Genomic DNA, 27,607 nt, shown 5'->3' on the forward strand with positions numbered 1-27,607 from the left:
GAACTGTTCTCAGAAACTGAAGCGTCTTTCGAAACCATCTTTCTTTTTAAAATTCCACTATTTATAGGCTCCTTTTTTATTAACCGGGCGGTGTGTCCACTTTCCAAATGCAACCCAAATGTCAGTTCAACCAAGTATCACCACAAAGATAATTTTCATAAACAACAACATTTGCCCAATTGATACCGTAAAGTATAGATTTCAGTTTTGATTTACTAACTTTATCTCCTTGAATAACAATCACTAAACTTAAGGCTACAGATACAGGTGAAGCTAGTAAACTTTTTAAATTTGATTTCTTACAACCTGCCCTAAATTTGATTAAAAGCTAAAGAACAGTTACAGTAGACAGTAGAATGTTCTCTCTCAGGTAAAATCACATCTTTAACTTCTGAGAACTGTTCCTCTGGGTTGTTTGAGACAGTCTGACAAATGCTAGCTGTTTTCTGCCATCAAACAGATCCGAATATACAACCCGTACATACAAAAAATAAATCTTACTTAATACAAGTAAAACAACTTCTATATAATATTATCAATAATGAATTAGTAACAATATCATGTAAACTAGAGTAATGCATTCCATCGGAGTTCCATTACAGATCACAATCCAATCTTACTACAAGAACATCACTTGTACATCCGTCTGTACCAACATTGTAGAAGTATTTCTAGCTTGAACATTGATATTGTCTTTTCTTAACATCAAAACTTCATACTATATTTCTTAAATGAAGCATTTTCACCTTTACAATATGCATAATGATTCAAAACTTTTGGTATCTAATAACCTGGAGGTACCGACAGATAGTTGTCTTTTCCCCCCAAAACGGTAAAAGCATCAACTGCCTCTGTGAACTGAATCCCAAACAATGAATTATCTTGGCAAATTATGAGTGGTATCATTAATTAAGGTATTGTTCAAAATCAATACATACACTTGTATAATAAACATAATTTTTAAGTGATAAACCTTTAACTACTTACTAAATAATGCATTTATGGAAAACATTATAACGAGAACAAGAGTGTAACCGTGTATTAAATAGCTTTAAACTCAAAGATATTAAATGATTGGTGAATGCTTAAAGATTTACTGTGGTCTCCTATCATCTCATAGAGTAGAAATACCATGTGTTATGCTCATTTGTTTTCAAATTAAACTCGGTATTATTCATAAGATAGATAGATAGTTTATTTGATAGTTTATTAAAGTCTCATCAATACAACATGTATACATCACCTATTAAATATACATTAAAATATGCATTGCCACTCAGTATATGAGTTATAAGAGACTATAGCACACACACAAAAAACATAAAACTACATATTACTTATTTAACATCTAAAATCGATATATACAAAAGTAAGAAACTAGAAACCAATGCTAATCTTGTTTTAAAACTTAGTTAAATCAAACAAAATAAAATACTGAAAACATGAACGCGCACAAACGTGCATACTTACGAAATGGGTGTAAAAAATCGAATATCACCCCGTTCAGACCGTAGATGAACTGATTAGCACTCATTTCTAGCTTAACGTAAAATAACACAATAATTTAAGTTTAAAAAACAACAACAACATTACTTACACAAATAAAACATCCTGTAATTAAGAATATGGTTGCAGGTTTTGGCACTAAGTCTTAACAACATGTTATTTGATAAACTAAAAGACAACTTATCTATATCGGACATACTTTGAAATAATGGATTAAATGTGTTCGCCTTTTCTAACAATGGCATTGTTATATTATTATACAACTTTCAATAGAATAACACATAGATTTCTGATTCAACAGAATTGCAAAAAGGGCAAAGACGATCATTTAGGGCAAGATTTTCATATCGGCCCGTTTCCACTCGAATAGGGGCTACCCCGCATCTAAATTTACTTAACGCTGCCCTATGTTTTGGCGGCATAATCAAATTTACAATAATTTTCAACAGAATAGTTAATTTTATACTTGCAATAGTTTCTTAACTTATTTCCACCCCTTCCACGTATACCTTTTGGTCTATTAATAGAATCGTGCCACTCATTGATATACGCTGACATCATTTTATCATATATTTGGCTAACAACGGTGGATTTTGGTACATGGTCATTCATATTAGTATATATATCCAAGTCAAGGCTTACCATCTTCTCATTTACATAATAAAACCAAGATTTATATGTATTACATGCCTTGCCGTTTGTCCAAAGAGCTATTCGTTTATTGATACGAGACACAGGTGTATTACACAACCTAGACCAATGTCCGACTATAGATTTCCATTGACGGATAATCGGTGGTACCCAGGCCATTTCGCCTGAAACAGCATCACTAGGTGTATATTTCCCAGCGCCGAGAAAGAAACGCATGGCTCTATTATGCACGGCGTTGATGCATGAAAACGATTTTACACCCCAGATAGATGCACCGTAACTTATAATCGGCCAAACAATAGAATCATATAATTTAGTGTATGCGTCATACGGTATACCACCAACGATTTCACATTTAGCAATAAGAAGCCCGAGCGCAGGGCTAGCACTCTGAGCAACGGTTTTAGCAGTCACATTATAATCAAGAAATTCATTGATAACAATGCCAAGGTAAGTATACTTATCAACTGCATATAAACTGTCATTGCCACACTAAAGTTGAAATTTGTGCGTTGTACAGATTGAGGACGAAAGTGAACTATATTACTCTTTGTTGTATTAATAGTCATGTCATCAATATTACACCAGTCAGCTAAAGCATTTAAATGTACTTGTAAATCAGCTTCGCTTGACGCTAGTAGAGCAATGTCATCTGCATATGATAAAACACACATTTTCTCATCTTCAATAGAAATCCCAACATCTAAACTTTTTAAGTACTTAACTAGGTCATCTAAAAATAGATTAAACAATAATGGCGACAAGATGCAACCTTGCCGTAGGCCACTAGAAACATTAAACCAGTATGTACAAAGAGAGTTAACACGTACACAGGAACTGACAGGGGAATAGAGCGACATAACAGCCTTAAGCATTTTACCAGATAAACCCAATCCAAATAACCTTGTCCATAACTTATCCCTATTATTAAATTCATAAGCTTTTTTAAAAACAATAAAAGCGGTAAATATCGACAGTTTGCGTTTTTTCCTGGTATCAATAATGCTAGTAAGACTAGAGATTTGGTCTATTGTACTTCTGTTTTTGCGAAAACCGCCCTGTTCGTCCTCTAATAACTTTTGATTTTCTACCCAATAACCAAGCCGATCATTTAACACAGTACAATAAATTTTATACACTGAGGAAGCAAGACTAATTCCTCTATATGATGACGGATCTCTAGGGTCCGTACTTGATGACTTCGGTATTGGGTTAACTATACACTTATTCCAAAAACTTGGCACCGTACTAGAATTGAAACAAATGTTAAATAAGGAATGCATGAACAAAATTGCAGAATCATTTTTTAAAGCTTCGCAATATATATTGTCCGCACCAATGGCTTTACCAGTTTTAGCTTTATCTACAGCTTTTTTCACTTCCATAACAGAAATATTTGCATTAAATGAAACATGTGCATCATCTCTTAAATTATTAGTGTTACGCGCGGAGACATCATAATTATGCGTATTGAATAAAGTACTAAAACTTGATTTCCATTTATCCAGTACAACGTTAATATCATGACATATAGAACCATCATCAAGTTTAATTTCCATTGGAATACGCTTCTTCCTTTCTTGGTTAATTCCTATTTTACCAATAGATTTCCAAAACCTGTCATTATTTGTAACAGCCTCGTTTAAGATTTCATTTTGCATATTGTACCAGTAGAACCGTTTAGCTCTTTGTACCTCTCTGTCAAAACATTTTCTAGCAGAAATATAATCAGTCTTTAATGCCCATGATTCACTTTTACTAACAGAGCTAAGCCAAGCTTTCTCCGCAGTACACATATTATACCATAAAACAGACAATTTCTCACTCCACCAAGGTTTGCCTGGTCTATGCTTTTTGTTACATCTGCTAGTACCATAGCTTATCTTAATAGACTTATATGGAAGTTTACTATACATAGAATCATTGATTAAATCACACCATTCACAATATAAAGTATCGATATCACATTGCCGCTGCATACCTTGCTCTAACTTGTCAATTAATGCATTTAACTTACAAAGCGTTTCATGGTCACACATAAAATAACATGAAATTTTATCAAGATCAAATTTATCAAAAGTATTTGACGTATTTTCTGAACAAGAATCAGCCCGCTCTTCAACACTATTACAAATAATATTCCATCTCAGTAAAGAGTGATCAGGAACACCATAATTGGCTAAAGAATTCAGTGTTGGTATATTATTAATCATATCTGTAACATGAATGACTGAAAACTTTTCAAATGAATCAATACATTCGTGTGGGACGATACAGTAGTCTACTACCGATCTTCCCTTCGTGGAAACAGAGGTAAAATCATTCGATGTATACTTTCGACCATTAAGAATACAGAGATTAGTATTAATCAAAAAATCAATCAACAAATCCCCATATGCATTAACTGTAAAATCAACAACGTTACGCTCTGGTAAATAATCGACCCCGGCTATAAAATCTTCAAGGTCACCGCAACTACTGTTAAAATCTCCACAAATAAATATTAAACCAGCATTTTGAAACTGATAAATATTGGTTAACAAATGATCATAAAAGGAGTTAACATCAAAATATCTTGACGAGTTTTCAGGCGGTAAATAACAGACACATGGCAATAACGTATAATTATTACTCTTATGAACAAGTTTTAACCATAAAATACCTTCATGTTCAGCCTCTAGTACTGAAATATTAAACTCGTGGGCAAATTTAGTTTTAACAAGGAAACCGACTCCGCCAGAGCCGTTTCGAGCTTTCTATGAGTATTATTACGATTAAAACCATACCATTTATAATCATCAACTGACAAAATATTACTACCTAAAATGTGCGATTCGGCTATACCTAAAATATCAATATTTTGGTTAAAAACACAAGCCGATCTTAAAATATAATTGTCAGAGTCAGCATTAATGTTCCATCCACGAACGTTCCAAAACCCGGCGGACATCTAGTAAGGCCCGGAGTTGCGTCCCCTGTTACCTCCGCGTTGACCCTGGGATCCGTAGCCGCTGTTGCGACCTCGACCTCCGTGACTTCCAGGACCATCACGACCACCAGCGCAGCCTCGACCTCCAGAGTTTTGCCTCCAGTTTCCTCCTCGGAAGTCCCGATCATCTGACCGCTGGTCTTGCTGGGGTGGGCGTTGCGATCCATCCCGACTACTGATGTCAACGGAACCATCACGCGAACGTATGACACGTGAGCCTTTCATGGTAAGCCCCTGATTGTTTAGTGCTTTAAGTACTGCACGAAAGTTGCTGGACATGACACGGTCTGCATATGAAAGGTCATGGTCAATGAACACTTTATTGAAATGTGGGTTTCGCTGAAGTTCGGGTTTCTTCAACATAACTTTACGTTTATCTTCCATGGACCTCATTCTGGCAACTATAATAGCAGGATTATATTGGTTTGTTGAGGTTCGACTTTAGCCTTAAGCTCCGTAATCTCCTCGCTGACGTCAACACGCATGGTTTCCTAAAAAACGTCCATTCTGTCGTCCACGTCCCTGCGTATACGATTCAGTTCACTGTTAATGCGTTTATCCAGCAATTGTGATACTTTTGAAGATATTCGCTGTTCGAGGGTAACTTCTAGTTTGTCTACCCTCTCACTGAGTGATGTGAAGAGCATATGCATATCAGCAGACATCTTACGCACAAGCTGTTCAACAGTGACGTCACCGTCCACATGAATGTCAGCCTGAGTAATAACCACTTTATTGCTCGTTCGACGCGGTGTCGGTGGTGTCGGCTGAATATCATAAAGCGTCCGTTTAGCTGACTGCCGGGGCTTCTTAACAGGTGAACCTACGAGCTCTACAGGGCTATTAGCTGGGCGCTTTTTACTGTTCGTGAGATCTGGTGAGCCAACGCGCGTCACGCGCTGCGATAACATCACTGATTCAACGAATGCTGCAACTTCATCACCACTACCTATATCAGATGACTGTATTAAATTGCTTCCCATAGCCATATTTTCAAAAATACAATTTAAAGCACCTTTAATACCCCCTTTACACACAAAGGTAAATCCAATTATCCCTAATTATTACCACTCCGACTCCGACTTTATAAATATCACTACAGCTGGGTGAGATCTTCTCAGCCACCGTTCAAGTTAGTGGACACCGTTTTATGCGTCTTTGTTTCCTATTGTTTATTTCATTTTCCCAAATAACTTATTTATTATATTATATAAACTTTTAATTTCAATCCAGCGAATTCCAATAATTTAGACATATACGCACATATAAGTTTTATACCATAAATCCAACGTTAACCACAATAGATTCCAATTTTTGTGAGAGCACAAAAAACACGACTGTACTGTTCAACAACTGTATGTGTACCCTATTTCTATGTATCAATACACCTTTTAATAAAACGCCTTTAGAATCACTTTGAAAATATATCACACAAATTGACATTATATGAAATGAAACTTCATAAGAACACTTTCTGAATCAAATCATGAATTGCTAAAGATACAAACTCATTATTTCTTAATGTTGATTGATTGTTTATCAGGATAAAGCTTAGTGGTCTGATAATGATAAATAAAACGAATACATTTTCTATAAAGACAAAATTTCATTATCAGCCTTTAAAGTATCTTTCCAGAATGTTGATAAATGAACCGAGTTTTCAAAATATTCAGAAAAAATAATTCAGCAATTCAGTCTACTTTGATCATAATCACCACTGTCCGCCATTGGCTGAGAAGAACAGCTGCGTCCGTGGAGAGGCGGTTGCTGCCACCGGTCTGTTAACGCCCAATACCCATGAAGTTGGTGGTTCCTTGCAGGTCTGCGGCACATATCCGCTAGCGAAATACCCCTCTGAGCCGCATTTGAAACAGATGACTGTTCCAACCTGCACAAAACGTCCTTTTGCCAGAGATACACCGCCTAGACCTCCCCGAAAACTTCAAAAAGAAGGAGGTTTTTCCCCAGAAGTCTCCGCCGCCCATTCTGTTTCAGATTCCAAAGTCCTTTTCAGCTGGTCAAAATTCTTGTCGAAATACCACTTAAATTGTTTAACCAAAGAACTGATAAAATTTATATCGTCGCTTTCGGACATTTCAAAATAACTTCTTATTTCACCAAATACAAAACCTCGAGTGACGAAAACGAAATCGTTTCCCCATATACCCACAAAAACACGAGGAAATCATGTTACTAGTGTCCCGCCAAACTAATCCACCTAAGTACTGAAGTACTACGAGTACTTGAACCAATCTCCTGAAATCAATAAAGTTTATATTTTTCAAAACGTGAATAATTGTTTTTATACTCGCACTCGGGCCTTGCCCATTCGGCGAGAGCTCAGTTAAGTTCATTAGTCATTTTAGGTTTTTGGACAGAATGTTAACCTGGTTCTTTAACGTGCATCTGTGTATAGCACTGTCACACAGGGAGCCCCATTTAACGTCCCTCCCGGAAGTTGATTAGTTTTTTTGAGTGATGCGACCGGGAATCGAACCTACGACCCCTGTATTGATAACCAAGTGTGCTACCACTAGACCACGGATCCGAGATATTTCAAGTGTATCAGGAAATTAATTAGTAGTGTGTAACCGGAAGCGAACATTACTAAAATGCGGTCTTGACTAGACTGGTACCCTTCGTTACTTTGATAAAAATCTAACCTTTTTGTAGAAAAGAGAATAAGGGTACCAGTCTATATACATCCGAGGTTGTTTTTGAAAAAAATGGCTGAGGAGCTCCGAATGCCTCGGATGTATGCCGTTACATCAGTAGAAGTAGTCCGTAAAGTTTTGAATAATATCATTAATTAAATGTAGTGTTTAAGAGTTGTATTCATTGCTCTCACTTTAAATTGATTGCCAGTGAAGTGTATTATTGCAAACATAATTAAGATTCCCAAGAGATAAGTCCTTAAGTTTAACAACTAATTAAGATTTCTACGCGATCTATTTGCAGCGGACTTAAACGTACCACTTTTTGAGTATGTAAACCGTCCAAATACATCCGAGGTTGTTTTCGATAAAATGGCCGAGGAGTTCCGAATGAACAGCGGTCGATAAAGAAAGCGTTGAATAGTGCGGACGACATAAACAAAGCAGTTTGAAACATTCAGCTTACGCGAATCAAAGAAAACACAAGTATTAGATTTCCTTCTTTGTGTTTATGTCGTCCGCACTATTCAACGCAACCCTTCTTTGTTTATGTCGTCCGCACTATTCAACGCTTTCTAAATCGTCCGCTATATAGGAATGACGTCACCATTACGTCATATGTACTTCCGTTGTGTGGAAAATTCTCAATAAAAAAAACATGTTCTTATGATTGATAGACATGTTTTCACATGCTCAATACACTGTAAATCAAAACTATCATTATTCCTGAAACTTTTATACCTTAAGTTTGTATTCTTGCTTGATTTATCATTTAGAGTATAGATTAAAGCATAAAACGCTGCCCTATAGTTGAAAGGTCATTTTGGAAGATCTGTCATGGCGGACGGTGCAATTTTTAGAGTTTGTTTTTCAAGTGGAGTGATTTTTCTTAGGAATAACTTGACCCCCCTTTTTTATTGGCTTAAAAGGTAATTTAAAGCTTGTACTTTAGGAATATATGTGGTTATCATAGCCTGCATTCGCTCGAAATGCCTTTAAATGTTGTCTGAAAATTATAATTTTACATTGAATTATATAGGGAATAACAATGGTGGTGTGTAACCTAAAGACCGCATTTTAGTGCGACCCACCGGAAGCCGCAAAGCGAATTATACAACTAATGCATTTCTGGCACCGCTGATATGTAAACAAATATGGCGTCGAGCTCGGTATTTCTCGTAATGGTCAGTGGTCAAATAGAGTCAGCTGAGGTAATACAGCTATTTTAAGAGATAGTTAAATGTTCAATGTGTGTATTTTCTGTCTAATGGTAGACTTAAGTGTTGTGTTATATGCAGAACATAGCAATGTGATACTTTTTGTTCGTGGTTAACACGTTTAAACTCGTTGAACTGAACAACTTTCGTGAACAATGTTTAGTCTTATAACCACGGACATACAAACATGGATTGGGAACTTCCTTCTTTGTCTTTTTTTTACTACTCTGTAATACTTAAATGTCTTCACGGGTTGAAGAATAAAGAGTGGGTGTTTTAAAAATATTGAAAATAATTTAGAAAAGTAAATTGATGTTTGAAATATTTCAAAAAAGGTTATATTCGTATCTTGCCATGTAACTCCAGAAGTATTTTGCATAAAACAAACGTTATATCATATATATGATATGAAACAGGAAAAGCCAGGTTGTAATGTAGTCCAAATAATTGTACGTTGACGGATTTTTTTTTAAGATTTTTGATGTGGCAAATCCTTCACGTACAAATTGTTTTGTACCCAAAGTGGGGTTTTCTTTATTTCATTCTGACAACACATAATGCAAGTTATACAACAATCGGAGCACTTGGGTCATGGCCGAGTTGTTATGGTTGTATTTACGAGGTCTGTCACGAAGCTTGTCGGAGGTGGCCGAGTTACCAAGCCAGCAAAACTTATAGGACCCATATGGGCCTACATGGGTTACCATATGGGTCCCATGTGGAATACCCATCTGGGCCCCACATGGGTTTTGCAACAGGGCTCCATGTGGGTCCCATATGGGCTGAATGTGGGACCCATATGGCCCCACATGGGTTTTGGAACAGGGCTTGATTTAGGACCCATATGGGCCCCACATGGGTTTTTGAACAGGGCTTGATATGGGACCCATGTGGGCCCCACATGGTATATGTGGGCTGTATATATGCCCTACCTTAGCAATTAATTTGGGGTAAACCGTTACTTTTGTTTTTACATGTTATAATATATTGATTCCAATTACCTAAAAAAATATTGATCTCAAGTGTTCACCTGATGCATTACTATCCTTTCATTGGTTATCTAGACAAACAGCTATGTTGAGAAGTACAAATGACATAATGTCAACATAATATTTCATTACACAACAAAGATAGCAATAATCTTATTAAGTTTATTAACATGAAAACATTAGAAATGTAAAACAAGATGTACAAACTAAAAAAGTCAACAAAAATTACATACTGACAATGTTAAGATTTTGTGTAATACTGGCAATATAAAAGTGGCACACACGAAAAATGTGACTGGAATTATGACACATTTTTTTCAGTTTAGTTTGACATTACCAAGCTAAAAAGATCTACTACATTTATATGGTAATTTGATTAATAACTTAATAATAAGTGTAAACTTTGTTTTATTGATTGTATCTGTCAGTTAAAGCTGTTAAACTGAAAAAGCGTGTCAAAAATTACATGTAAACAAACACACTTTTTAAAGGTTTTAACGACATTCGGAGCTCCTCGGCCACTTTATCAAAAACAACCTCTGATGTATTTGGACGGTTTACACACTCAAAAAGCGGTACGTTTAAGTCCGCTGCAAGTAGATCGCGTCGTAATTTTTTTAGCAGTTAAACTTTATGACTTAACTCTTGGGAATCTTAATGTTTGCAATAATACACTTCACTGGCAATCAATTTAAACTTAGATCAATAAATACAACTCTTAAACCATACATTTAATTAATGATATAATTAAGAAATTTACAAACTACTTCAACTGATGTACCGGCATACATCCGAGGTTGTTTTCAATAAAAATGGCCAAGGAGCTCCGAATGCTTTAACGAATGTGTTTTAAAAAAACATAAATCGAAAGACACATAATTCTAATAAACAGAGCATGGAGTGCATCTACACATTCAAGTTTACAATATTGCTTAGATATAAAGCAGCGTTTCAAACCAGAAATGAAATAACAGTTTCAAGTTAATTGGCACATTGGATTTAATCACAAAAATCATACATGTAAAATAAAAAAGAATTTAAAAGGAGAAAAAATAAACACAAACCAGAGCTATTGACTAACACGATTAATGTACCTTGTAATACTGACTAGTGAACTGACATGACTGAATGTTAAAACATATATCTTATTTCCTCCATGTATGAAGAGTTACATTACAAAATACATATGAAACAAAAGTAGAGCAAAAGCATATAAGTTGTAACAAATATTTACATAATAAAGTTATATCATTTAGGTTTTTGGAGCATAGTGCGACAGAATGTTAACCTGGTTCTTTAACATGCATCTGTGAATAGCACTGTCACACAGGGAGCCCCATTTAACGTCCCTCCCGGAAGTTGATTAGTTTTTTTTAGTGATGCGACCGGGAATCGAACCTACGACCCCTGTATTGATAACCAAGTGTGCTACCACTAGACCATGGATCCGGACCTGATTCATTGTTGTTTATCAAGAAGGATTAATTAATATACTGTGAAATCATTAATGTTCGTGGGCATGAAATTTCGTGGTTTGCCGAAAAAAAACAATTTCGTGGGTACTTGAATTCGTGGATTTTCATTTTTGAAAAAAAAATCGAAGATGCGATCGTCCTAGATCGTCTGCATAATATCCACGCGCTGGCCCGTGATTTCCGTCTTCTACGTCACTCGGTTTATGACACTCGCTAATGTGATACGACATGCCAATTAGTGCATATACCCATGTCACTTATCGATTTAATTGGGAATAAAGGTAATAAAAGAAGATGTACCCTGATCATAAGTACAGATAGGGGAAGCCATTGAATGCCAATTAAGAATTTTGCAAACTGTGAAAACACCGAATAGGTGCGTATACTCGTATTGTCACGTTCGGTGCTTAGTAACCTTCAATATACTAGTAATCGATTAATTATTTTATTAAATAAAAAAATCGAGTATGGACACTCATCACGCAGAGCTTGTAAACTTGGAGATTTTCATTAACAGCACACGTTTAAACACGTGCTTATAACTGTCATTTGCTGCATAAAACACATTTAATTGATTTGGTTCATTATTTGTTAAAGGCAGTTATAATATATTAACAGAATAATGATCGTAACTGTAAACTGCGACCTCTGTAAAGAATATACTAGAGTATGTACGTAACAAGGCAATTGAAAAAGTGAATAAATGGTTTATATTTCGTGGGATCTTGAATTCGTGGATCACCCAACCCACGAAAACCACGAACATTAATGCCCCACGAACATTAATGATTTCACAGTATACACACTCAATCCATAGGTTAAAAACATGTATCTACCATGTACAAATCAGGGATCACTGTTATCGCCAGGGAAATAAATGGGGTTGATATAATTAAAGTCATCTGGCCCCAATTTCTCAAAAGTTCTTAAGCGTAACACCCTTAAGTAGCTTATTTCATTCAGCCAATGTTACTTCATCTTAAAATAAGTTTATTGTGAGTGTATCAAAGTTTAAAATGGTGTACCCAGGATAAGAAAATATTATAGTAAAACAAAAACCAACATTATTCCGAGATATTATGATAATTATTCAATGCCAACAGGTTTCGCTTATTAAGAGTCTTCTTTAGAACAATCATCCAAATGTGAACTAAACATATTTGTCTTGTTGATGGGTCTCTTATTTGTCATGGACAGTTTGTCATATGTTTATACAAAAAAGTAAAAGCAACATGGATTTGCCTATAAATATAGATAAGAAATGCTCTTCTTGCAACCCTAACGATATGAAAATTTAGGAAAAAAGGGAGAAATCTCATTATTACATTATTGTGATACATTTTGCATACAAACTACATTACATGTCACACGACATTGATGTGTTTATGATAAAACAATAGAAGCATACATATTGTACATAATCAATTTGAAAAATATTCTGACAATTTTTGTTGGTTTAATTCTGAGTTGTATATCCGATTTTTTTGGTATTAAAGTAAATAAGTCAACATTCTACTCAGGAAGCATCGGGGTGACCCTTGCCTGGTCTTTGCGGCCAACCTCACGACCTCGAGACTCGGAAAGCCACTTCTAAATGGCCCCCTCCATTTCCTTGCGGTTCTAAAGCGTGTTGCTGGGTTCAATTGTAGACATTCTGTAAATAGTGTTTGTGGATAGATGAATATCTGAGACGGTTATTTCATCAAAGTGATTATCAAATGTTTAGTATTAAATAAGCAGCATTTTATCGTCAACTATATATGGTGATTTTAGCTGGGCAGATAAATTTACATAGGTATCTTAAAAAGTTTGTCATTTTTTAACACTAATACTCAGTTATATTTTTTTTTAAATCCATTGATGTATATGCACAGCATAGGTAGTTTCATTTAGCACATCTTAATATATACAACAACAAAACCACCTACTGAAAAAGATGTTTATCAAGTGGAGTCTGCCCAGTTTCTTTTTATACCCCCGACAAACGAAGTTTGAAGGGGGAATATTGGAGTCACCCTGTGGTCGGTCCATCGGTTTGTTGGTCGGTCCGTTGCAATTTCCTTGTCCGGAGCATAACTTAAAAACTACTGGATGGAATTTGATTAAACTTCATACAATGATAGAGCATAATGAGATGAAATGCAGTGTACAATAACCATAACTCTATTCTTGCTTATTACTGAGTTATTGCTCTTTGTTACTTTTTTTTGTCCGGAGTATTACTTGAAAAGTACTGGATGGAATTCATTGAAACTTCATACAGTAGTAAAGCACAATGAGAGGAAGTGTAGTGTTCAAGAACCATAACTATACTTTAGCTTATTACTGAGTTATTGCCCTTTATTTGTTTTTTGCTGTCAATTTTTTTTCCTGACATTAACTTGCAAACTACTAGATGGAATTTATTAAAACTTCATACAATGGTAAAGCACAATGAGAGGAAGTGCAGTGCACAAGAACCATAACTCTATTTCAGCTTATTACAGAGTTACTGCTCTTTGTTACTTTTTTCTTTTCCGGAGCATAACTTGAAAACTATTGGATGGAATTCAATAAAACTTCATACAGTGATAGATCATAATGAGAGGGAGTGCAGTGTACAGGAACTGCAATTCTATTTCGGCTAATTACAGAGTTACTGCCCTTTGTTACTTTTTTCTTGTCCGGAGCATAACTTGAAAACTACTGGATGGAATTTAATAAAACTTCATACAGTGATAGATCATAATGAGAGGGAGTGCAGTGTACAGGAACCGCATTCTATTTCAGCTAATTACAGAGTTACTGCCCTTTGTTACTTTTTTCTTGTCTGGAGCATAACTTGAAAACTATCGGATGGAATTTTATAAAACTTCATACAGTGATAGATCATAATGAGAGGGATTGCAGTGTACAGGAACCGCAATTCTATTTCAGCTAATTGCAGAGTTACTGCCCTTTGTTACTTTTTTCTTGTCCGGAGCATAACTTAAAAACTACTGGATGGAATGTAATTAAACTTCATACAATGGTACAGCACAATGAGAAGGAGTTCAGTGTACATGAATCACTACTCTTTTTTTAGCAAATTACAGAGTTATTGCCCTTTTTCTGTGTTGTTTTTTGGTCAAACTTTTGTCAGGACAGTAACTTGAAAACTACTAAATGGAATAGCATAAAACTTCATACAATGATAAATCATAATGAGAGGCGGCGTTCGGGGGTATTAATCACCTTCAGTGATAGCTCTAGTTTTGTTTGGTTCCCTTTAGGTTGTATTGGCGGGCCGGATTTGTTGTCAACATTATCCGGGAAACCATGTCCACTGTGTCACTCACACCATATTCTGTCAAGTATTTTACCTTGAACAAAAAGGTGTGCATGAAAATGCCTGTAAATCCACATATAAATGCAAAACAGCAAAAACTTTCAAGCAAAACCATAGTATCACACTCATGTGGTACAATTAAATATTAAAATTTGAAGCACTGTCAGCGCCCCCTACACTGGCTCGGTTTGTGTGCCTGCCCTTATATTGATCATAGCAGATCACATTTCAAAAACAAACTTGAATGAATGATGTCACTTCAAAATGTTATTTTAAAGCTCAAATTATGCATTTTTAAATTTAAAGACACCTCATAAAAAATAATCAGTCAACTATGTTTGGGAAACTTACAACGGATGTTGCAGCATTTGCTTGTGACTTTCGCTCTTTGAAGGCTGCCAAATCCACCACAGTTTTGAGGGGGAAAGATATTCCCTCTGGCAACTCACTTGGAACTGCATCTTGTGCTGAACCTCTCGCCAGGATGAGACGCAGGAGCTGCGTATGCTGTCGCAATTGCTCCTGCTGGTTTTAAAACAGCACAAAGATCCAGGTGTCCCGATCTGGAACAAATAACATTCAAAAATCAAAATTGAAACAAGACACTTCAGGTAATATACAGTGAACCATTAAACCAATAATGTGATTGGCTGTTTGTTAATGTTTATAATAATAAAAAGATGCAAGGTTCAATTATGAAAACCATTTTACATTCCATTAAAATTTCCTATTTACTTTCTTGGATTCTGCTCTGCCGAGCATCGAATAATGAACGGGTAGCTGGAGTGTTGGGTTTTTGTCTTGGCTGTAACAGGGCCATCATCCTCATCATCACCATTAGCAGCAGTGGCAGGCTGTTCACCCTGGCTCATATCCTCATACAGCCTCATCCTTGATGCACTTTTAAATTGGATAAAAGATTAATTAATGATTGTCAGAATCCTCTTTGGAGGTCTATATGTAAATAGGTTCCCCACAGCTGCATGAACCATTAATTTGCCGTTGTTTTTTTTTGTTTTGTTTTGTTTTGGCATCTGCCATCCCGAATGCCTTTACTTTATAATTTATATATTATCGCAAAGTTATATGACAAAATACAAAATCGTAGCACAAACAATACTTCTACATGAAAGTCATCAGTAATTCACTTGTTTAAAATCAAATTACTTTATAAATACAAGTTGCTTTAAAAGTTAAATAAGAACCATTACCTTACTTTTAAAGATGAATTTAACCATTGTTTTTTCACTCAATCACGTTCATCATCCGCGCGTCGATAAAATGTCAGGTGACAAATTTTCCGCATATTTATGTCTCCCCCTCTCTGGGGGAGACATATTGTTTTTGCCCTGTCCGTCAGTCCGGTAGTCCGTCAGTCCGTACGTCACACTTCGTTTCCGATCGATAACTGGAAAACCGCATGACCTAGGATCACCAAACTTGGTAGGGAGGCTGGTCGTGAGGTGTAGAGGATCCCTATTGTTTTTGGGGTCACTAGGTCAAAGGTCAAGGTCGCGGCGACCCCCAATATAAAAAACATTTCTGCTCAAAATCTTGAGAACGGTTTGACCTAGATTCACCAAACTTGGTAGGGAGGTTGGTCATGAGGTGTAGAAGATCCCTATTGTTTTTGGGGTCACTAGGTCAAAGGTCAAGGTCGCGGCGACCCCCAATGTAAAAAACATTTCCGCTCAATATCTTGACAATGGTTTGACCTAGGTTCACCAAACTTGGTAGGGAGGTTGATCATGAGGTTTAGAAAACTCCTATATTTTGGGGGGTCACAAGGTCAAAGGTCAACTTCGCTGTGACCTCTAATGTAAAAAAATATTTCCGTGCAATATCAGGAGAATGCTTTGTTCGTTTCCGATCGATAACTGGAAAACTGCATGACCTAGGATCACCAAACTTGGTAGGGAGGTTGGTCGTGAGGTGTAGAGGATCCCTATTGTTTTTGGGGTCACTAGGTCAAAGGTCAAGGTCGCGGCGACCCCAATATAAAAAACATTTCTGCTCAAAATCTTGAGAACGGTTTGACCTAGGTTCACCAAACTTGGTAGGGAGGTTGGTCGTGAGGTGTAGAGGATCCCTATTGTTTTTGGGGTCACTAGGTCAAAGGTCAAGGTCGCGGCGACCCCCAATATAAAAAACATTTCTGCTCAAAATCTTGAGAACGGTTTGACCTAGGTTCACCAAACTTGGTAGGGAGGTTGGTCATGAGGTGTAGAAGATCCCTATTGTTTTTGGGGTCACTAGGTCAAAGGTCAAGGTCGCGGCGACCCCCAATGTAAAAAACATTTCCGCTCAATATCTTGAGAATGGTTTGACCTAGGTTCACCAAACTTGGTAGGGAGGAAGTACAAATTTCATGTCCATCATTGATTATTTCTCACCTACGACCACACAATGGGGGAGACATGCGCTTTTTCAAAAAAGCAGTCTCTAGTTTTAATTATTTGTGACTAAATTGCTACTAAAAACACAATTGCAAAAGGTTTATATTTAAGAAGTAGTAAAAAAAAAATTAAAATACGGAAAAATATCTGTTCCTTGTGTATTTATGTATCATCGCCACAACATCGTGTCTTACCATCTAACACTGCCCTACTATAATGATAATGCCGAGTATATAGGACTCATATGGGATCTATCTGGGGCATTTCATGGCAAAAGATGTGAAGCCGATTCATGAAATAATGAACTTTTTTCACATAGTATCGATGTTTACATATTTTCATATAACATATATGATGATCTTCCTTTCCCTTTGTGTATCCAATTAATATAGATGAGCAGCTATATGGGTCCCATCTGGGTCCCATCTGGGCATTCTCAACCATATGGGTCCTATATGGGCCCCATATGGGCTTTTTGCCCAGATTCAGCCCATATGGGACCCATTTAGCCTTGCTTGCTGGGTATAAGAGTGGGTCAAGTTGTTCCGCTTGGCATAATTGTTGTCTGTGTCAGTCAAGTTACTAACGGTTTAAGAAAAATGCATAAAACATTAATTGTTGAAATTAAATATAAGAATCTGCAATTTGATCTTTTGTCAGCAATGTTACATTCATATATAACTGGTATTCATGGATTTCTGCAAAAATTGGCTCGTTCCAAGACAAAAAAAAAAAAAAGTTGTCAGAGCGTTCAATCTGTGAGAGTGCAGCTTTAAAATTTGTTTTTTAATCCAGTAAATGATACACATTAATAAATTACGAAGTTGGTTGATCATACCATAGTAATTATGCCCATTAAGGTCTTTCTTCCTTAAAGGGACTGTACACCAGATTGGCACCAATAAAGTTTTTTTCTGTAACAAATCTCAGGACAATTATTTAAAAGAATGTGTTACGCTTTGATATCATAATTGTAAAAAAACCCTACCAAGATGTAAAAAAAACAAATTGTGTCAGAGACCGGGTTCGAACCTGTGTCGCCAAATTTGCAGTCCAGTGTCAGGGGTTTCAATAAGCAGACATAGACATATTATACATCCGGAAAATCGCCAAAGACGTCCAAGAATTTAACCCAAGGCGTTTTGAAAATTCTTTATAATTGCCTTGTACACCTCTTTTAATGAGTCCGGACGCTGTGCACTGTGACTGCTTAAAATATGCCATACTGCCCTTTCATCTTCCCATATGCCTTGTACATGTCATAATTTATGACAGCTTCTTGTGGGTAATGAGCAGACGACCTGTGTATTCATAAACGGCCATCTTCTAATCCGATAATTAGGAAGAGCCAATAAGAGAAACATCGCCAGGAGGTGGAGCTATTGAATGTCAGCCAATCAGAATATACAATGAGAACTCGTTCATTCAGAGAAAGTTCGTAAAATGCTATAGCAAATGCGTAGGGATGGTGAAAAATGTTGTCAAACACTATTAAAACTTTTATAATCATTGATAATTGTATTGCATGGACGAGACTCGCTATTTTAAATATTGTTGATTAGAAGCAGACAGTCACTGCCGATTTGTAGACATAGGAAAGCTGGCGTTAACACAACCAAAAATATATCAATTTATCAGTAAATGTTTTGAAAGTGTATATGTAAAATATTCATGATGAACATTTCTTTGTAACCCCCAAAAATATTTTATATCGCGGTAACCTATCACGTCTACGATCATGTCAAAACCGCCATTTTGTCAGAACGATTTTCGGAGTTATTTTATCAATGTTCTATGCTGTATAAGTGTTTCTTTAAGCAAGGGCAGTGATTTTTATTGTCATTTTATTTTAAAACATCAACATATTAAGCATAACTTTATCAAAGACAATTAAATAACAGCCAGGTTGAATGTAACATTCGTACCCAATCCTGATCGTAACAAGTAAAATTTGTCCCCTACATATTTTTTTTTTTGTGTATTTGTGCCAGTAAAATTGTTTCAAATGCTTAACTGTTGTCTTTTTTATTTTACATAAATTTTAGGAGGAAAATGAGACATTGCACTAAAGAAGAGTCCAGACAAGTACAGTCATATTACCACAGACAAAAAGACAAATTTTAATTTGGATATTTAAACACACCCTTCTAAATTTTGTGAAAAAGCAACAACAATTTGTACAAGTCTGAAAATCATGGAAAATGATTTTTATTGAGTATGAAAACGAAACATTCTACAAGAACCCTCCCACTCCCATCCCCTTGCGCCTCTAGGCTAGACTCTTGTTATGGTTGAATATAAACAATAAACTTAAATATAAACAGTTTTAATTGTGCATCAAACACGCTACTTTACCTAAAAATTCTTTGAAAATTCCTAAAAATCAGACATGGAATTTTAAGAAATTCCTAATTTTGAGTCTTATTGAAACCCCTGCAGTGTCGTATTCCCTGAGCTACGACGGCTTACTCAAATCGGGTGACATAATTTAGCTATACACCTAACTCAGTTAAATATCATGTGATAACACCGACTAGCCAATCACGCATAAGGAATGAATTCTTCTAGGTAGACATACTCAGTAATCTTTTTTAATGGAAAAATACGAAATAACTGCTAAACTTAAATAAATTGTAAACTATGTGGTACTTCAGTTAGTAAGTTTCAATGTATTGAACACTTTAATACCAAGTTTATGACAGTTTTCGACAATTTTCTGTTTTTCTTGCAAATTGATCATTTGGTGCACAGTTGCTTTAATTTCTTCCCTTAACCATTTTTTCATGATTGGTGCTTGTTCTGGCCATATCTTGGAAATTACAACTGCAGAAATTACTAATTAATTCAATTCTTAAACCTGCCCAAATCTTTTCATGTTATTCTTCAAACTGTGTATAATGATGCTTCTACAATTTGCCTTCTACCAGCACACTATATTACAATTTCTGATTGAAAAAGTGCCATTGTCAAAATGAAAAATCTGGTTATAATGGGGCTCTTTGCATGGCCTCTTGTTTTGTGTTGAAAAAAAAGGATAAATTTTCTATAGACAAGGCAATCCCTAGGTCTGTGAAGAACTTAAAATAGTAGATATTTATAAAATGATACATAAAACAGCAGAAATTTGCTACTTGCCGCATGCATGATTTTGTGTTTATCAATTTTTTTTATGGTAACATTTAACAAAAAGCTTTTTTTTGGACTACATCATCAAATGAAAAATTAAACTGAATGTTGATAAATGTGAATTAAAATTTATTAATGGTACTAATTACCAAATATTAGTAAGATTACATTTTTATCCCCTAGTGTTCTTAGGCCTAAATCTGAGCAGTAAAGGCAACAGTGAAATGGGATTTTTTTGTTTTGGCAAAAATGGCTTGTGATCTGAAATGGGCAAGTCTGAGGTTCTTGAACGCTTGAAGCTGCAGTCAACCTGAAAAAAGAAAGTCATATTTTCAATGCCTATCAGGCTGAGGTTTACAAAATTTTTGAAAATAAATGCATTGCATGCTTGCATCAGCAGCTGCTGTGGTGAAGGCAAAGAAATAGAATTAAGGGTGAAAAATTCTATACAAGTTTTTTCGGCTGGTCAAAAAAATTACGGCCAACTTTATGTATTTGACAGTCCAGTTTTTTCTTCTCTGATAAAAATGTGAATTTTAAATGGAATAAAAGGATATGGATAGTATTGTGAAACAGAGTGAGTAAAATGAGATGCTTCTTCATGAATTTCTGATGTATCCATGTAACAATTATACAGAAAAGTGACTTTTAAAGCAAAGATAGATATTTTCTTACATGTATATTATCATGTATACACATGTACACTGTGGTGTCATAACATCTCGTGCGTGACCATATTGAATTATACCCATAGTAAAGAACAGCTGCACAAACTATTTAAAAGTATACTTCTCAAAAAAGATACTGAACTCTAACATATACAATAATGAGTGAAAAAGGCAATGCAAAAAAGGGCACAGATATAAACGAATCAAGTACAGCAATTGAAAGTGAACAAAGAAAAAGAACATGCGATGAGTTAAGCAGCGTTAGTGAGCATGAATTAAGCATATCAAACCAGAATGGAACAAACAAACAAAATAAACCTAAAAAGAAAAAGAGTAAAAACTCACCCGAACAAACATATTTTCCTGAAGAAACACAAGAACTAACTGACAATACACATGCAATTAAAACAATTATGAAACAGTTAGAAGCAATGAACAAGAAGTTATCAAATGTACTAACAAAAGACAACAGATACATTCAAGATACAGTCGAAAAAAGTGTCGAGAAAAAACTCAGAACAGAAAAAATTACTTCAAAAGACGAGGTTGCTATAGAGGAAATTGTTGAAAAGCTTGTAGAAAAGAAAATAAACAAAATAAAAGCAAGTTTTGAAAAACGCATCAAAGTTTTAGAAGGGCAATTATTTGAAAAGGCAGAAGAAAACGAAAAATTGAAAAAAGAGATTAATGCATTAACTAATAAAGTCAATAAGAAACAGGAGGAAACAACTGAAACAAGGAGAATATCAAACTATGACATAACTCAAACAAAAAAGCGCCTAAATGACCTTGAGCAATATACAAGGAACAACAGCATTAGAGTGTATGGTCTCCCGGATAATGACGAACACGAGCCTCCATCAAAGACAATAGACATTTTCTTGAAAGAAATGAAGGACCTGCCTATTGATGTTGATAAGATGGAAATAGATACAGGACACCGCCTTGGCCTTTTTCAAACAAATAAATCAAGACCAATGATCATCAAATTTATATCACGACTGACAAAAGATAATGTGATGAGGAACAAGAAATCACTTGGGCAAAGGAAAGTCGTCATTAACGAGGACTTAACACGTCTAAATCAGCAAGTCTTTACAGCGATTAGACTGAAAGGGCAAGATGAGGTCAAATCAGTCTGGACCAGAAATGGCCGTATTATTCTCAGGCGCTATGACGAGAGTACATCTTATGTCGAATTTGAAGACTACAGTCCATGGCTCGAACTACCTTGGCCTCAGAGATATCATCAACAGTAGACTTCCATTTCTTTTTTGAACAGTTTATTATAATCTCATATTATTGACTCTTAGTAAATCCCTATAACAACATCAACAGAATCTTATATTGCATTGCCATGCTCTATAAAAGGGACCCTTAGACTATGATCACATACCTATATTTCAAATGAATGAAATGCAACATATTATAAGGACATTTTCTGTTATATGCATATAGCGTGAGATACTCCCTCTTTGTATTACAAGTTGTTTCTCAATCACATAAAATAACATATATTCCATATGTATGATTAAATTTAGAGTTTTAAATTTATAACTTGTGTTAAAAGATGGCGCTTATCGCAAAAAAATACACCCCTTATTATTTATTCAATACTGTTAGAACATGGTATGTGTTTTTGTTTATGTTTCTATTTAAATTAATACTGCTTAACTTTAATGTGACAGGAAAAAAATATAGTATGAATTAAGTCATTCAGTAACATCAATGGCTCTTATGCGTAGGCATGGCATCTTTTTATAAACGAAAATATATATTATTTTTTTCTCATTCTTTCTTTTGTAATTGTATCAACAACTTCCAAGTACTCATCACGATTTACAAGACTATCCATATTCTGTTCGCCTGAACAAAAAAAAAACTTATGCCACTAAAAAAATTTCAACACCCGTTTCTGAGAGACATCTGGATTTTTCTTAACAAATATTCCAATTTCTTTGTTCCTTTTAAATAATGAGTGTCACTTTTTGTACTCTTAACACTAAAGGAATCGGCAATAAGCAAAAACATTGACAAGTATTTAAGTTAAATCGTATGATGTTATCTTTTTACAAGAAACTCATTCCGATGCATCAACAAGTCAATCCTGGAAACGGGAATGGGATGGTTGTTCATTCTTTAGCAGACTTAAATCAAATAAAGAAGGGGTCGCATTCCTTGTCAATAAATTTTCGAATATCGAATGTTTAAATTTTAATGAGTTAGTAGCTGGACGGTTAATCACTCTAGATATAAAAGTGAATGACAAAGATATAACAATAATAAATGTTTATGGGCCTAACGATGATAAGACATCTTTATTTGATCAATTAGAAAATTTTGTGGCTACCAATAATGAACGAAATATAATAATAGGCGGGGATTTCAACACAGTACTTAATCCTTCTATCGACAAGAAGAATGGAAGGACAGATACAAATAGAAAATGTCAATCAACATTAAATAAAATGATTTTAAACTGTAATTTGATTGATATTTGGCGCGAAAATAATCCAGACTTGTGCCAGTACACCTGGCATTCAAATACTAGGCCTATTATTTACTTTATTTTATTATTTCCGAATATCTTCGTAATACAATACCTAAATGTGGCATCAAGCCAGGATATAAAACAGACCCTTCGACTGTAGTACTTACCCTTAACACACTTGAGCAAAAGAGAGGACCAGGTTACTTTAAGATAAACAATAATATCATCAATCACACAGAGTACCAAAACCAAATAAACATTTCTATTAAATACTCCACTTACATTAAAAAAGAAAAAGAAAAAAAAGAAAATGAACTTATTGAAAAAATTCAAAATAATTAAGAAAACGCCCACTCAAATAACAATAACAGTGATGATGAAGAAATAATGTTGCTTTATCAGGAATTAGATATTATTACAACAGAACAAATAAATGGCATGATACTGAAAATCTTGAAAAACGTCACTATGAACAATTTTTTTTTACAAAACTTAAAGCAAACCAAACTATATTAAATGATATTAAAGATATTTTAACCGAACAACGACACTTTTATGAAAAGTTATACAAAAAACAGACGCAAAGCAATAGTGAAATAAACTTTTTTGATGCTCCTCTAAAATCATTAAACAATGAAGAAAAACTAAAATGTGAAGGTTTGTTAACTGAATCTGAATGCACAGATGCATTAAAAGATATGAATTTAAACAAAAGTCCTGGTTCAGATGGGCTAACAGTTGAATTTTATAATGTATTTTGGGATGTATTAAAAATGCATTTTGTAAAATCTATAAACTTCTTCTTCGAAACTCAATCACATACTGAACTGTAAAAACAAGGCCTTATTTCTCTTATACCTAAGCCAGGCAAAGATCTTGAATTACTTTCAAATTGGCGTCCAATAAGTCTTCTCAATATAGACTCTAAAATTGCAACAAAAGCAATTGCAAATAGAATAAAAAAAATAATAAATGCAATTATATCTCCCAATCAAACGGGTTTTATCAAAGGGAGATACATTGGTGAAAACATAAGACTTATACAAGAAGTAATTGAACATTTAAACAACACAAACAAACCAGGACTTCGGATATTTGTGGATTTTGAGAAGGCTTTTGACAGCATTGATCACAACTTCATAATAAGATGTCTTAAAAAATTCAATTTTGGAAATGAACTTATTAACTGGGTAAAATTATTTTATAATGATAGGAATTATTCTAAATAATGGTCATCTGTCAGAAAGTAATAGAACCCGGAGTACGACAAGGATGTCCATTGTCTTCTTTTTTGTTTCTAATGTGTATCGAAATACTGTCAAATTACATTGATTATTGCCCAGAAATTGAAGGGATTACAGTTAAAAACACTCAAATAATACAAACTCTTTTTGCAGACGATGCTACATTCTTCAACAATGGAAGTGAATCGTAATACAAGAAGTTAATACATTCAATTTACTAGTTTGGTATGACGTCAGGCTTAAAACTTAACAATTCCAAAACAGTAGTACTTCAAGTCGGAATTTTAAAAGGAAAGAAAATAAAACTCAGTGATAGAAGTCATTTTACATGGACCTCTACATCAGCAAAACTCTAGGAATCACTTTTACAAACAATAATTCATTATTTTTAACCAATAATATTATACCTAAAATACAAGAATTCAATAAAAGTCTAAAACAGTGGCAACATAGAAAATTAACCCTGCTTGGAAAGGTCTCTGTAATTAAAACATTCGCTCTTCCAAAATTAGTTTTCCCTTTCACTGTGCTACCAAATCCACCGGATCAAATGATAGATGATATCACAAAATGTATGTTTACCTTTATTTGGGATAATAAACCTGATAAAATCAAACGAGAACAAATATATTGCTCTAGGGAAAATGGTGGACTTAACCTTCCAAATGTTAGACACTTCTTACATGCTATTAAAGCAAGCTGGGTAAAAAGACTCATTGATAAAAATAATCTAGGTAAATGGAAAATATTTGTTAACAAGGTATTAGAAAAGAACGGTGGGAGTTTTATATTTGATTGTAAACTTGAAGAAAATGACATTATATGTGGCCATATGGTATACACTCATAATATTCTCCACATATACTTAAGAGGAAACAAAGAAATATTGATATCAGAAAATTCATCACCTGGAACAATTCATCTATAAAATGCAATAATAAAATTTTATATTATAAAGAATGGCATAACAAGGAAATAATTTACCTCGAACACATTTTCGACTTTAGAGAAAAGAAATTCTTCTCATTTGATAACATGCAATTTCTTTACCAAATTCCTAATGGTGATTTTTTAAAATATCTACAACTGACTAATAATATACCACAATATATGAAGAATGATCTGAAATCTTCGAGTATAACAATTCCAGTAGAATATGCGACGATGCTTGATGAAATAAAATCTAAAAAACCCATCAAAGTTTCTCTATAGTACACAGATTAAAAACAGCAATATAGAATTAAAGCACAAACAAAAATGGGAAAATCTTTTTCATAAAGAATTGAATTGGAAGGAAATCTACATAATGCCTTACATAGCTACAATTGATACATGTATACAAGCTTTTCAGTTTAAAATAATTAATAGACTTGTGCTCAAGCAATGAAGAAACAATTAGCCACATGTTTTGGGAGTGCACCATAATACAAGATCTTTGGAAAAAACTAAAGACCTATCTCCAGACTAAGAATATACTTGTTGAACTTAATCTATTAACAGTTTTATTTGGAGTAAACACATCTACACGTAGCAAATATAGCAGCACAAACTTTATTATTCTATTGATGAAATATTTCATTTTCTGTTCAAAATACCGACAAGCAATACCAAACTTTCGTAATTTTGAAAGGTACTTGCAAATACGTATAAATATCAAATGCGAAATAGCCGTCATGAAAAATAAATTAGATATTCACTTACATAAGTGGACTTTCTTATCATGAAAAATAAAACAAACAACAACAACCAAACATGAAATACCAGTATGTCTCTCAGAAACCCCCTTTTTACCCCCCTCCCCCTTTTTTATATAAACAAAAACATTAAAATTTTAGCTCCCCAATTCAATATTTAACATGGCAAGGTGTGACAAGAAATAAGCTTATTTAACATAGATGAAACATTAAGTCATATGATAATTGAAAATATCCTGTGTATCTGATGTACCGTGTTTTGTATTGATATTGCTGTTGTATACATATTAATAAAAAAAAAAAAATACTTGCTCATGATATCAACAAACACATGCCTGGATTTCGTTCAGTGTCCACTGACTATTCAAAAAGTGTAGTCCATAGGTTGGGTTTATCCATAAAAATGTTTTTACCTTATGGGCAATAGACAATAGCTTTTAAGCTGAGTCGAAGATTCAAATTTGGAGGCTTGTCTTATAGTTAAATAAAACCAGCCAACTATGTCAGATTTAGCAAAAAAGTGGCCTTGAACTGAAAAATTGCATGATAGCCTTTTTAGGGACAGAAAATGCCCAAATTGACCTCCATTGTCTTCTCAACAATTTGGACATTATCAACTGTTTTCTTTTACCTTTGTTGTTGTTCTTTTTCAGTTTCCAGAGTTTGATGATATATACTTGCGATACAACTTGTCATACGGCCAGGACTGGCTAGTTACATCTGTAAGTGAATTGGCGATATTGTTGGTAATTATTTGATTTACATAAAATGTTCTTCAGTCCCAGTCACACATGAGCCACAATGGATAGCCAAATTCTGCCAACCATCAGTTGCCAGTTTGTTGTCAGAGGTCATACAAACGTTGTTGGCAGTCAGTAAACGTTTTGGGGTAACAGTTGGTGATTAACTGGTTGTGGTTGTTGTAAATAAATGACCCTACAATTTGCATTATCAAAATCAGTCTAGACATTCACTTTACCATTCCCCAAATCTATTAGCACTTTGAATGCTTTGATTAAAGTTTCTGTTTAAAGCTTTGAACACAGATTGAACGTTTTGACAACTTTTTAACTTTTTATTTTCGAACAAGCCAATTTTTGCAAAAATCCATGGAAACCAGTTATATAAGACTGCTGACAAAAGAATAAGTTCGCAGATTTTTATATTTAAGTGAAAAAAAATGATGTTTTATGCATTTTT

At 34.6% G+C, this 27,607-nt stretch overlaps 1 protein-coding gene across 1 annotated transcript in view; it reads left to right on the plus strand.

Annotated features, from left to right (window-relative positions):
- Positions 1-8,876: 8,876 nt before the first annotated feature.
- LOC128211458 (B9 domain-containing protein 1-like) overlaps positions 8,877-27,607 on the plus strand; it is a 138,974-nt gene continuing 120,243 nt past the window's right edge. Inside the window, exons 1-2 of the mRNA XM_052916276.1 lie at positions 8,877-9,011; positions 27,061-27,129. Coding sequence (XP_052772236.1) covers positions 8,955-9,011; positions 27,061-27,129 — 126 coding nt within the window. The 5' untranslated portion in view covers positions 8,877-8,954. The remainder of the gene's footprint in view (positions 9,012-27,060; positions 27,130-27,607) is intronic.

The sequence above is a fragment of the Mya arenaria genome, chromosome 2 (genome assembly GCF_026914265.1).
Source record: "Mya arenaria isolate MELC-2E11 chromosome 2, ASM2691426v1".
NCBI classification, from domain to species: domain Eukaryota; kingdom Metazoa; phylum Mollusca; class Bivalvia; order Myida; family Myidae; genus Mya; species Mya arenaria.